The sequence below is a fragment of the Triplophysa rosa genome, linkage group LG19 (assembly GCF_024868665.1).
Source record: "Triplophysa rosa linkage group LG19, Trosa_1v2, whole genome shotgun sequence".
NCBI lineage: Eukaryota > Metazoa > Chordata > Actinopteri > Cypriniformes > Nemacheilidae > Triplophysa > Triplophysa rosa.
In genome coordinates this window covers 14,529,462-14,543,942 of record NC_079908.1, presented here as the reverse complement: position 1 = coordinate 14,543,942, position 14,481 = coordinate 14,529,462, and the positions used below count along the sequence as shown (strand labels likewise).

Sequence of the window (14,481 nt, the reverse complement as noted above, 5' to 3'; positions counted from 1 at the left end):
ACGTATTGAATCGATAAATCCACGTCCCGGCAGATAGCCAGCAGCCATAATTTCAGCCGCTCAGAATCATGTAACGGGAACATGTGAAGCCTTTCATGTTTCGACAAAGGTAATTCACTTTTACGTTTTTCCGTTTTTTTTCACGTGGTTCAGGCATCCTGGAAAGGAACATTTTAGCACCATTTCGTACACTACACCTAGACCTACTGCACAATCAGTGTCGAACTCAATGGCATTTACAGTGTGCGTCTGCATGTAAACACAGAGTTGCGCTTCCGTGTTGTGAGTCAGAGCGCCGGCGTCTAATAGGGGCAAGCCCCATACGGCGTTCGGCGCACAAACCTAATACGCATGCGTCAAAGTGCTCCGGTCCAAGAAGAAGACGAACAAGAAGCGCTCTCGTGAACGCACGCCATACACTGACAAGACAGAGGAGAATATATCGATTAAAGTCGGTATTTTGGTTTGTTTTTCGCACATAAAGCATTCTCGTCGCTTCAAAAAAATTCAACTGAGCCACTATGTGCGGATGGACCAATTTAACGATGTCTTTAGTACTTTTCTGGACCTTGGCAAAAACTGACACCATGGTTTCAGTGAGGAGGCCTGGAAATCTCTCGGATGTCACCTAAATATCTTTATTTGTGCTCCGAAGACGCTGGAAGTTCTCTAAACATGTTTAACGTCATGTGGGTGAGTAAAAAATCAAACAAAGTTGATTTTGGGGTGAACTATCCCTTTAACTAGTTACACTCAACACTGGGATCAATATATTTCTCTAACAATACATCAACATCCTAAGACATGACAATGATAATAATGCTCACGCTAATCATTTCTGAGGTCTAAATTACCACGTCAAGCCGAGACGGTCAGATTGACACTTATTTATTTGGACCATGCTCAACAAAACACTGTCCCTGCATTTATTTTTATTGATGTCGAGCAGGAAGGGACATACGGGTTCTGGCAGCCACCCTGAATTATGAGGGAGGTGATTATAGCCCCTCTCTCGCTTTCTCCATAGCGAAAGATCAGTGAGAGAAAGACAGCTCTTGTAATCACTCTTAATAATCCTGTTGTTTGTGCGAGTGTGCGTAGTAATGACACTGGCACTTCAGCTTGGGCTCACAGGGGACCCACTATTATTTCATCGTCTCGTTGCCTTTCCGCAAGCACCCCAACAGGTGCCTCTGCAAGGTTCCCAGTCAGTTAATACAATAAATTGTGGTATGTATTTATTTTTCATTTAACCGACTGTTTATATCTAATTGTTGCTAAGTCACATCAAGAGAGAATGCAGAGTTTAATGGTCATGCATTGATCTTAACCGGACCAATCACTGTAATGGACTTCAGCCCCTGTCTTTATATTATGATCCTCATAAGGTTTTTCATGAAAGCACAAAATGCTATTGGCTAAATGAATGATATGAACCCCCTCGTTCTTTCAGCATCACGCTTTGTCAGTTTACATACTTCTAACAAGACTTCCTTGAAACTGACCACCCAACCTGAAGCACACCACTGCTCATTTGAGTGATGTTAATGCCGTGTTGATTTTAAGCCTGTTTGGTGTGGAAGACAAGTCAAATCAGACCACTAAGTGTTTACGGCACATAAAATGCAGTCAATGGAGCAAGAGTGACTTACGCCAAAAGGAAAATGATTCACCGGTTTATTTTTGGAGTAGGGAAATGATGATGAACAAGGAAATCCATGCTTCCTGTCTCCATCTAAAATAAATTGAAATGATATGACATTTTCCTGGCCTTTTGGCCTAAACCTCTTTGATGACTGTAACTAATAAAAGCATCCTTGGGGAACTCATTTCAGTGGGAATCATTTATTTGAGCAAACTGGTCTATGTGACAGACCTCGCTAAATACTTAAGAGACTCTAAAGCGCTGCTTGAGAACCTCTATACGCTGCAAATTTACTTTGACACACAAGTAAGATACGTAATTATTGTAAATGTTTACTAAACATATGTGCACGTGCACAAAATGAGGAAGCATATGGATGAGTCAATGTGTGTGTTGTGGTTCCATGCAACATAGCAATTAACAATCATTTTAAGAACTAGATTTGGTTTTCAGAGATCTTGCAAGATTATAGTTTTAAAATGCAGCACTCTGTGTATATTTAGCAACTTATATGGTCATTTAGACCACACCTTAAATTGCTTTCCAACAAGTGAACTATATAGTGATATGTACATTTCAATAGCACATCTAGAAATTTGTAATCACACAGCATACCGTGCTACCTCACTATAATTAAACTTATGTGGCTGTGGATCAATTGGTAAAGCCATGCACTGCGCAAAGGTCATGGGTTCGAACCCCAGGGGACGCAAAATATAGATTGAATGCACTGCATTAATCTAGACTGGGCCATACATTCCAACATTCATCTGTACCCAAACACGGAAATAAGGGGAAAACACAAAAGCACAATAACCAACACATACATACAGACAGACATTAAACCAAGAATTCAGGAGCGCACATGCACCTGTCAAACTCACCACTGCAAAGCATAAAGAACAGAAGCCCAACTGGGCTGAAGCGCATCATCTTCACTTCTCTGAAGTTGGTCGGGGATGGAGACGACAACGGAACAGCTCAACGGGATCCAGCGATTGCAACTCCCATCAACAAATCATCTAAGAGATGACACGGGTGGCTTTCATCTCTTCGTAAAGAAAAAAACCTAGTATCGATTATTTTTACAGAGCCAAGTTAGGGACGATTTCCCTTCAGAACATTGCGAAATGAGTCTCTCCTGCCGTGCAATTACATAAAAATGGCATCATCTCGACTGCCATGATCCGTTTCATTGATTTACAAGTGTCTGAAACTGAAAAGGGATGTGAAGTAAACGAAAAGAACGCCAAAGCCATAAAAGGCGCGCTTACGATCCTTTAAAGCATCGCCTATTTATAGTGAAATAAGTGCAAAGCCACAAGTGTCTGTTGTAAAAATTGTCTGGTGGGCGTTGATCCGTTTAAATAAGCCCCAGTTCAAAGAGCGATCTGAAGAATTAAGCAAAGTTGAAAAACGCGTTTGATTTCCCCAAATAAGCACCGGGTCCAAATAAAACGCTTCATTATGATTTACAACCCGTTATAAATCCAGGATGCGCGAGATTCTTGCTGCACAAAAAAAAATGACTTTTTTAAGAGAATCTCTGCAGTTCAGGAACAATGCGGACCATTTATAGAAAATTAGTCATCACAGAAAAAAGACGATAAAATGCTATAGGCAATATACGCCTGACTTCCAGTTATTTAGCACAGTTTAAGAAATCAAGTCCAGCATTCCGCGTGTAGCCTATCCCCATCACAGTTTTGAGGTTTAAGAACAAGCTGTAAACTTGCAGAGAAAGTCATTTGGCGCATGCAAATCATTTGTTCCGAGCAAATGCTTCCTTCTCTCTTTAATGAAGTCCACAGTGAATATTCCTCATGCTTTCCTATAGTCTTTGGGTTCCGCAGCGACAGACACAGTGAGTCATGATACTGGTGCGCGCGCTCTCTCTCTCTCTCTCTCTCTCTCTCTCTCTGACTGGCAAATGCTGCTGAACTGGGAGGCGGCACGTCAAGAGGATCAAGCACACTGGGGCTTGTAACAATAGTAAACTACTACAGTGGTCAGTGTACATATACGGTTAGCTTGCCTGCGATGTACTTTCATTGACATGCATGCATTGCAAAAATATTCATAAACATGCAAGTAAATCATATCATGACATGCACACCAGAAATCATGCGTTCACGTAGTTGTACATAAAAGGTAATGTTTTGGCCAGCAGCATTCAATGTGTTAAATGTACACGACTTGGTTTCATTCAACTTAGCTCAGGGTGAATGATAGCCTACTTTAAATATAGTTTATAAATCATACCACCCTATTTAAGTGTTTTATTGTAGGTTTATTATTATGAAACAATATCAATGACTTATGTACTTGTTGTATGCTCCAAGTGTCGACATTGCCCTCTAGTGGTGAAACCCATTATGTTTTTCATACCATTGACGGCGTTTTCCACACAAGCAACCGAAATTAACCACCGTTTACTGCAAGACTACTCAACCTGTCCTGAATTTAATTGAAAACGTGCAAAATAAGATGGCCAGATCGCGAATATCGAGGGTTTTACACATTTAAGGTTCGTGAATATCGCTGTCTTGTGAAAAGTAAATCTTTAACATGACCGCAAAGTTTGCTACATTAAACATAAAATAAGCTCCATAGAATTGCAAAAATAGTTTTAAAATCACGTTTGTTTCCCTAAGCGGTGTACTACATCAAATAAAAAAGTTCGTAGCACAACCTACAACATGCGTAAAACAAACTTTGCTTATTACCTGTTGCGCATATACGGGTGCATCACATTGGCTCAACAAAGGTTCACCATTCGTTGGCACTGATAAAGGGCGTCAACAATTTGCCTATAAGCATATTTGAAGAGTTCGGTTCCAAAATGAGATAACTCCGTTTTTTAAAAAATTCAAAAATCATGTGTTTATATTGTGCATTCCAATTAATATCAAATCAAACTGCAGTTGGTTTGTTTTGATTTGAGCCATAATAACAAAGAAAATAGGCCTACAGCTAACTAACACAATGAAACACAATAAAACCATGATAACACAATAAAAAACATAATTTTTGAATTTTTTTTAAACTGAGTTTTTGGAACCAAACTCTTCATTTAGTTGTGGCTGTAGATTTAGAATATATCACATGTAATATATATTGCATTAAATATATAGCCTAGAGAGAGAGAGAGAGAGAGAGAGAGAGATTGACCCCATCTGCAAGACATTTTTTATTGTTTGCTCATATGAAATATTAAAATAAATAAAGATGTCTGTAAAACGTTCATGGTTTATAGTGTAATGATTCAGTGTGTAAAACTGCATTTTCTAAGACGTTTATCAGATGTTTTGCCACAGCAGTGTTTTCCAGACCCTCAGATCTTTCCCAGACATGTTTCAGACACACCTGTGCTGCTATCTGAAATATTCCAGAATGTAACCAAATATTAAACACTGTGAGGATCTAGAAGCTCAGAATTTTGAGCTTAATCTGAAAAAGAAAGATGTATTATATCACAAAATTCTGTTGAATGAAAAATATCTTCTTGAAGTGAAGTGGTGCAGTCATTTGGCTGATTACTTTATCCACTGTGTGCTTTTGCTAAACATGGCTTTAACCTTGTACTCGCACATACCATGCTAAAAAGAGATATCGACATGAGGAGCTGATGACTCCCCTACTGCTTAAATCAGCAATTACTGTCGGTTTTGATTTGGGAAGAAAGAGACATTTAGACCTACATGCTCCAGCATCCAATTAGCAAACACATTAATTGCAAAGTTTTCCCATCATGCTCACAAAAAGGCTTTTGCAACCTGTACTGAACAAAAAGCACATTCTCATTGAATAAGGCATTATGGCAAACTGCTAACAATAACAGACATTTATATGGAGTACTTTTGCTGAGAAATTAAGTTATTGACCCCATTTACACTCAGACATTTTCTTAGCCTGTCTCCTTTGGCTCTCAGTGCCAGATCTCAGCGCATTCGCCAGGTTGATTGCTGTGACCTGTTTCTTACCGCTAATGTCAGGTGATTAACATTTAGCAGTTTCTGGGCGAGACCTTTCTCCACAGGAGATGTTTCAACTGGCCTTCTCTTTCCTAGCAGCCCCTGACAATGTTTCTCATTAATGGTCTCGGCCCTGCTGAGGAGAGATATCTGACTCATACACGTATTAGGGAAACTAGATGACAGGGTTGATTTAGTCCATGACGCTTGCTGTAGCTTATTATTCGGAGAGACAATTGTATGTATCTTTTCCACTGTGATAAAAGCTGTACACAACTTCATGCAGTGACAGTGTATGAGTTTGGTGGGCTAGCTGCTGCGTGAGGCTACAGCCATGAAATCCAAACTGAGCCAAATTTGTCTGTTGTATTGGTAATGCAGCCTGTTTTAAATCTTGCCATAAGCTACTATAGTAATTTAATGCTGGATCATGTTAAGGCTGTAAAGGTTTTGAGATTGGGACATATAGAGAATTATCATTTACATAATTCCTAGTCATTTGAAATGAGCCCATTGTGATGAATTGAGATGCTCCCAAGGGAAAACTTGTCCTTCGTGTCCCACTTTGAATAAATATGATTCCTGATTCATATGATTTCACTCCACAATCAGCTGCAAACTCACATTCAGGTCTGACTCCAGATATAAAATGCCCATTCTCAATTCCCAATAGATAACATTGGGTCTTGCCATTTTTTCTCAGTGGAAAAAAATTGTGATGTCATATCATGTTGACTTTAAATTTGCAAACACACTTCATGCCAAATATAAATGTAGTAGGGCATTGATGTGATATTTTGTTCAGAAGCTCTCAGAAGGATATAAATGGTCAGAATTACATTGTTACTTGGTCACTTGGACACTAAGGTTACATTTTTGTTAGTATGCTTTACTGTATGCAATGAAACGAAGTCATTTTTAAGAGCACTCAAGTCTTAAAGCTAAACATTATTATTAGTGTATTGTTTGAGTACACCCTCAAAATGCTGTGCCACTCAACCTATGGTTGGATCAAAAAGGGACAAACCCAACCGTTTGGTTAAATGAGCCCAGAAAATATTAATCCCAGCGTTTTTTAGACTGTAACCTTGCATTAGACATTTTTGATTTGTCTTTTAATAATTTTGCATTCTATTGCGAGAGTACAAATAATTGTTTCCTTAAACACATGCTAACAACATTTAGGCAGTGTAAACAACACTTCTCTGTGACTCTATCCTCCTTCAATGTGATTGAAATAACCATCTGAGTCATTATGATATCATAATTATATCACTTGTTTCTTATCATGCATTAGCCATCATTTTTAACGGCTCCAGCCCATCAGTCAAATTACCCACGGGCGTCAGTTAATTTTGATGGAATGAAGCTCGAAGAATTAATTGAGATCACCGTGTTGGCTTGCATTAAAATCTGTTTATTTTATTAGTGTCATGTAAAAATAGATAACCTTGATGACAGAAGCTAATTAACATGGTCGTTTATTCAAGGTTTAATACACACATGACTGCCCAAAGACCCTCATTTTGTCTCAGAAGTTGTACAAGCCAATTAAAGTGATGCCTCTGGGAACCGATTAAGACCCAAATTACAAGACACGTACCATAATAATTAACAGTTCGGAGGAGTTTATGTTCTCTGTTCATTGGGCTACAATGCGGACATCCAGTGTCTGTTGTAACGCTGGTATAACATTGAAGATTTCAAAAACAAGAACATCAAAACACAAAAACAGATGTAAAAACAAACATGGGAATGTTTCTCCAGCTTCTGATTTCAGTTGCCTTCATTTCTTTGATTTTTACCTTTGATTTGTTACATTTTGTCAATGTAGTCTCTACCACACCAGAAAGATGATTGAATCCTTTAGCACACTATATACTTACTGTTTCAGTTAACCCATTGCATAAATGATAATAGAAAGGGAAGCTTGTATTGCTCTTGACTGACAGAATGGATGTGGCCTTGCTGTCTCTAACCAGTGAGCACAAGGCATTATTTTTATTGCTGTGTTAAAAAGTAAAGGATTATCACTCCCCTACGTGAACTACAAGCACTATGAGCCACAAAATACACAGTCCTTCTCAAAAGTAACCAAGATGGACACAAATAGATTGCTTTGTGCCCTGTGTTTCCCAGGTCCACATCCACAGTGTCTGCTTTCTAACCTAATCTGAGATATGGAAGGGTAGACAACACATCTGGAAAGCATATTCACTGTAAAAAATTCACCTATGTCCACTTAAAACTTTAAAACGATGAGTTAAATCTAGTTGCATTTCTTAAAAATCAGTTTTAACCAATTTCAACCTCATAAGTTCACTATAATTTTATCAAGCCAGTTTGATTTAACTTAAAAATTTATGGGGAAAGTTTACCCAAAGATTTAAATTCTGTCATCATTTACTCACCCTTGAGTTGTTCCAAATATGTGTACACATTTCTTTGTTCTGATGAACATATTTGGAATAATGCTTGTAACCAAACAGTTCTTGGCCACCAATTACTACCATTGTAGGACATTACAATGGTAGTAAAAGGTGCCCCAGAACTGTTTGCTTTTCTACAATTTCTTCAAAATATCTTATGTGTTCAACAGAACAAATTTTTCTACTATGGTAGTCAATGGTGGCCAAGAACTGTTTGGTTACCTAAGGGTAAGAATACTGGCTAACATGGGCACTGATGACTAAATGTAAATAAATACATCTATACAAATTCCTTCCCCTTGGATGACATACTTTTGTTGTTTTTACTCTGACTATTAATGCATCCTTGAGAATCACAATAAAAACCCCACAAAAACTTAATTAGAACTATGTATCTTAAGTAGGAGGAAGAGTGTAAATTAAATGTTTACCCATTGGTCCTGTCCACTGTCAGGGTGAAATATGAAAGTGCTTAACCCCTGTGAGCTAAGGGAACTGCGGGAACCCAACGGGTGTTGAATTGCAGGGTTTGCATGTTTGTAATGAGTCGAGAAAACTGCTGGAAAGCATATAGTAGGAAGTCTATTGCACATTAGGCGACTGAATGTTTTACAGAGGGTAATAAACTCATGCCTGGCTAATCAAATTCGCAGCGAAAATACCATCCTTCAAGTCTTCAAGAAACAGAGATGTGTTTTTTTCTCTATTTCCTCAGCAGCTTTTATTGAGAGTTATTGCTGCAATGCAATTCACCTGATTACACAATGCAACTTCTTGCCGGTTTTCAAAACAATTTAGCCAAGTTTAATAGATTGCTTACATTTCCCTGGTGTGCCATTTTGTTGAATTGTATAACACGGCGATGTTACTGGTCCTCAGATTTTTAGGCCTAAAAATGACAAGTAAAGCGTTAGAGGAAACAAATAGCTGAAAAGCTGCTTGTTTTCGTATATTTGTCAGTTTATAACACACATAAATGTTCTTTTCTCATGGAATACATTACGTTTTGATTACATCTGTCATTATGTTCATGTGCACCAATAATGACCTTATCGCTTTTAGAAACTGTTAGGTAATCGTTTATATTGTTGAAGTGTCCACAGATGTCCACTCGATGCGTGATTTAGTGTATCTTATGATTAATTTGCTTCATTACATGGTGTGTAATTAAGTTTCTAATTCATCGCGGGAAACATCCCTGCTCCTAAATGACAACATTGAGACCCAGGGAAAAAAAATAATGCATCCTTATGAATGGAGATTGCATGCAAATAAAGTCTTTTATTGCTTCATCTTTACATTGGATCGCTCTTTAAAGTGTTTTAATTTTACTTTGAAGTCTCTGTCCGCATTAGTGTCAATGGAGCCAGTTGTTTGCCAGGGGAACTCCCATTAAAATCTTTTTTGAATCACCAAGCAATGTTGCTAAGAGAAGTATTATTAGTGGATGGATCTAGCCAGTTATCTAGCAATGATGGAAACTGCTTTGCCTCAGGCGTCTTGAATGGCAGCATAAGGTCTGATCAATTTTTAGAAAATTGCGTTCATGTTTTATTAAATTTATGGAAAGCACAAATAATGCAAATGTGGAAAGGATTCCAGTGTAGTCTGTAATTACACTTGGGATAAAACTTTCTATTTCACCAAAACTAAATGGTTCTGCAATAAATCCTGTTAGGCACATATCCAGAGCTACAGTATCAGACTACTGAGTTAATATGAAGTAATCCATGCCCGTGGCTTCAATGTGAATTGACAGTTTCAACTCATAAATGTTAAATGGATGGCGCCGTCTTTATACGGCCTCTTCATCTCGCACACTTAAAAGGAAGGATTAAAGGTGAGTTAAGATGTGATAAAAGAAATCCTTTGGTTCCAGAAACGGATGTAGAAGTCATTAACACATTCAGAAGTGGAGAAAAAGATCCACTTCAGTATTTTGAGTCAACGCTTTCCTGTTCTGTTATAGTATCTTATTTGACATGAATGCAGTGATTTAAATTTGTAGTTGTTATTTAACATTTAAGCCTTTAGTCACTACGTGACTTCGAAAAGATATGGTGATCTGTTGTGTTCACATTGAATGCAGTGATAAATTAAAATCACAATGCAATAGGGAAATACGGCTTGTTTTAAAAGTACAGTATGATGTATTGACTGAATATACAGCTAGCATCAGATGGTACAGATGGCGGTCTCCATTATGTTTTTTACAGTGTGATCATCTGACAAGAATTTGCACTGACATTTAGAGGCAGAGTGAATGAGTCTGTTTTTACAGGCAGCTCTCCATCCTCAGTCTCTGACATGATAGGACCATCTTATCTGGCCATAATTCTGTCTTTCCATTTTATAACTGCACTTTTGAGTCTTGTCTTAAAGACACAGTGACCAGAAAAGGAGCTTACAAAAGTTCACCCAATAATGAAAATTCGGTCTGTTCTTTGTGGAAAGGTTTCGGTTGAGTTTATTGTGTTGGGTCTTTTCAATAAATTAATTCACAAACTGGTCCAATGGATAAATTCCTAAAATAATCATAGTGGTCCTCTATGTTTGGAGTAACATTAATGACCAAATTTTCATTCAACATTTACTCATGATGTTGCAAAGTTGGTCAAAATATATTTTTTTGTTTAATAAAAGCCAAGGATTCAACATCGCAACATCGCAGGGTCCCATCATAAATTGGAAAAGAATTCATATTTATGTATTTACTGCTTGCGGTTTGAAACAGGAGAGAATAATTAAAAGTTCAAACAAAGAGCTTATAGCCCCTGCAAATCCATTTTTTCCACTATTTGCCACATTTTCCCAAGAATTGTCTCCATTGTCTCTTGTTCGTGCCATCTTCACACTTTCTCTCTTCTTTGCTGGTTTTCCCAGCACTAAAAGTGGGCAGTGAGAAGGGGCTGGAACCATGAAATCCATCATTCCACTTCATCTGCAGCACAGTCACTTTCTGATCAATGATAGGACTAATAATAACTGCCATATAGTCACCTCCAGCTCGCTGTCATTCTGCCACAGCCCCAGGCCCCTCTCTCCAGATTGCCTGGTCCGATTAAGAGCCCATTACAGCGGCTGTTTACTCATAATGTCCCTTAGGGCTGGCCGTTCTTTGTTTGCCTGTCCAAAGATTCAAAGGTGAGGAGATGACCTTCTAAAACTCCAAAAGTTCATTTCCTCAGTCCATTTCACTGGGTCCCTCATTTTGTCAGTGTTTGGTGACAAGAAATGTTGTTTGGGGGTCATAATGTTTGCCTAATACTATTCTACCTGATCATTCTTTCATCATTTATTTACCCTCTTGTAATTTGAAACCATTATGACTTTCTTTTGTGTAAACAAGAGGAAATTTTTTAAGAATATTGTCGCAGCTCTTTTTCCATACAATGAAACAAAAGTGAACTGTGACTGATGTTCAAATTGAGAACAACATGGGGATGGGTGAATGATGACATAATTTTGGGTGAAACATCGCTTTAAGACATTTTATTTGTATATTAAAAAGTACAATTATGGAAGATTTTTTACAATGAATTGCTGATGTCAAATCATTCTTAAGCTCTTGGTTTAACCGTCATGCACGGACATTCGTCTGAAGTTGGTTTTCATCAAACGTACAGTCCTGCCCTCTCCCAGCCAAGGGCCAAAGACACAAATCAAACACACTGTGATGTCCGACCCCATTCCAGCACTCAGCTAAACTAATCATTAGAAAAGAAGATGGACTGCCTGCTCTGTCCCAGACCTCTGTCCCAGTAGAGGTCCAGTATTACCAATCTCCGCACCCTTATAAATAAGGAACAGAGATGAACAAAGAATTAATGTCTCCTGTAAAGTGAAGTGATCTACCGTATTAATTTTGTATCTATGTTAAATTCCGGTCATTTGAGACCCTTTTCGAAATTAAGATGACTGTCAAAAAGCTTCTAGATTTACCTGAATTCGCCCTTTGAATTTATTTATTTAGATTGTTTTTCTCTCTGCTTGATTTAATTTGTTTTTAGTTCAAACTTTTGGCTTCTAATAATAATTGTATGGATATTATTGCAAGTTATCACAATTCAGCCAAATGTAGTAAAACATGCATTTCATTGGTGCTGTCATGACTGTTAAGAACAGGTTGTGCCATTACATTTTGATGCAGTTAATGCGGTGAAGCATGATAGGACAGATAAATATGGTTGACTGCTCTTTCATCAAACAAGCACATCCTGAATTATTTTTAGATGCACAAGGAAATGCAGTGTACTAAGCAAGGGAAATTTAATTTATAGATACCAATATATAGTATGTAGAAGAAGAAGAAGAGGAAGAAGAAGTTTTATTTATATAGCGCCTTTCCATGGCTCAAGGTCGCTTCACATAGTGCTATACAATACATTTGCACATCCACATACACAATACAAACACATAAGGCCACATATAGCCACATTATCCAAAATACATATTGAAGAGATACGTTTTTAGCTGTGTCTTGAAGGTAGGCAAGGATGATATATTACGAAGTGTAAGGGGTAGTGAATTCCATAATTTAGGAGCATTAACACTAAATGACCTACCACCTACAGTGGACAGCCAAAAACGAGGAATGGACAAAAGACCAAGCTCAGATGATCTGAGGGTCCGGGCAGGAGAGTAGGAGCAGAGTAGATCAGACAGATATGGAGGCGCAAGACCATTTAATGCCATAAATGTTAGAAGTAATATCTTAAAGTGAATACGTGATGCCACAGGTAGCCAGTGAAGATCATGCAGTAGAGAAGTAATGTGAGCAGAGCGCCTGGTGAAGGTGAGAACTCTAGCTGCGGAGTTTTGAACATACTGTAACCTTGCTATGAGATTTTTAGGCAGACCAAGAAATAGAGCATTGCAATAATCCAGACGTGATGTGATTAATGCATGAATTAAGATTTCAGCATCAGCTAGAGTGAGAGAAGATCGAAGTCGTGCAATATTACGAAGATGGAAAAAAGAGTTTTTAACGACAGAAGAAATATGAGAGGCAAAAGATAGAGATGTGTCAAATAAGACACCAAGATTACGGACAGATGAAGAAGGTTTAACATGAATCCCATCAATTTCAAAGGACAGGTCCATCCTTTTGACTGAGGTAGCAGCTCCAATCATCAATATTTCGGTTTTGTTATTATTTAGTTTAAGAAAATTCAAGGACATCCAATGCTTGATATCCCTGATGCATGCAATGAGTGAGTCAGGCAGGGATATCCTATCAGAGCTGGTGGTAAGGTAAATTTGAATGTCATCAGCATAGCAATGAAATTGAAGCCCATGCATGCGTATGATGTCACCAAGTGGAGAAATATAAATGATAAACAGAAGTGGACCCAGAACTGAACCTTGAGGAACACCCAGATTTATACCCTTCTATGGTGATATAATATTTTCTGTCGCTGATGTAGGAAATGAGCCAGGACAGAGCTGAACCAGTGATACCGATATCAAAAAGGCGAGAGATGAGTATTTCATGGCAGACTTCTTCATCGAGAAGATCAGGATGTTAATTGACCCAGAATCCCTGGACAGAAGAATGTCATTAACCACACGAAGAAGAGCAGTTTCAGTGCTATGTGATGAGCGAAATCCTGACTGAAAAGGTTCAAAAAGGCCATTAGTATTTAGGTAAGATCTCAATTGTGAAGCCACAACTTTTTAAAGAATTTTACTCAAGAATGGTAAATTTGAGATTGGCCTGTAACTGGTCATGTTTAGATGGTCAAGGCCCGTTTTTTTAAGAATGGGGGTCACTGAAGCCATTTTTAATTCTGCTGGAACAATGGCAGATGCTAAATTACAGTTTATCATATGTGTTATGAAAGATTCAACCTCAGGAATACACATTTTAAGCAAAACAGTAGGTGTTGGATCAAGATGGCAGGATGATGAATTAGACTTCACAATTAGATCACTTATGGCAGCAGAAGTAGTTAAAGTGAAAGCAGAGAGAGAGTTTGTTGAGTAAGTAATGTAGACATTATTAATATACAGAAAGTAAATTCTATTATACCATAATTTGCAATCCTTCACTGAATTATGCACAGATATATTTATTAGCAAATTAATGTTAGTTCTTTAAAAAAAAAGTATTACCAATGTAATACAACCAATGTGTATGTGTACACTTTGCACCATATCAGAATTGTTTTGCTTTGTTGCCCTTTTGATATAACTTTTTTGAAGTCAGAGCGTATAGGACCATTTTTCAGACTCTCTTCAGATTATTTCAACCGCATCCTGCTCGCTCTGATAAGATAATAAAAAATAGATATATTTTGGTCTATGCTCTCATTTATGAGCTCTCCTTCTGAGTCAATTCCCTGTTAACTCTCTGCGGGCATCCACTGCCAGTCTAAATCTAGCTCATGGATTTTATTCTAGCTGCTTTCAGACTGACCAGGAAGAGTCCTCC

At 38.0% G+C, this 14,481-nt stretch overlaps 1 protein-coding gene across 1 annotated transcript in view; it reads right to left on the bottom strand.

The window, feature by feature from the left end:
• si:dkey-112m2.1 (transmembrane protein 132C) overlaps window positions 1-3,510 on the bottom strand; it is a 124,728-nt gene extending 121,218 nt beyond the window's left edge. The window contains exon 1 of the mRNA XM_057360948.1: window positions 2,530-3,510. Coding sequence (XP_057216931.1) covers window positions 2,530-2,578 — 49 coding nt within the window. The 5' untranslated portion in view covers window positions 2,579-3,510. The remainder of the gene's footprint in view (window positions 1-2,529) is intronic.
• Between the last annotated feature and the right edge of the window lie 10,971 nt (window positions 3,511-14,481).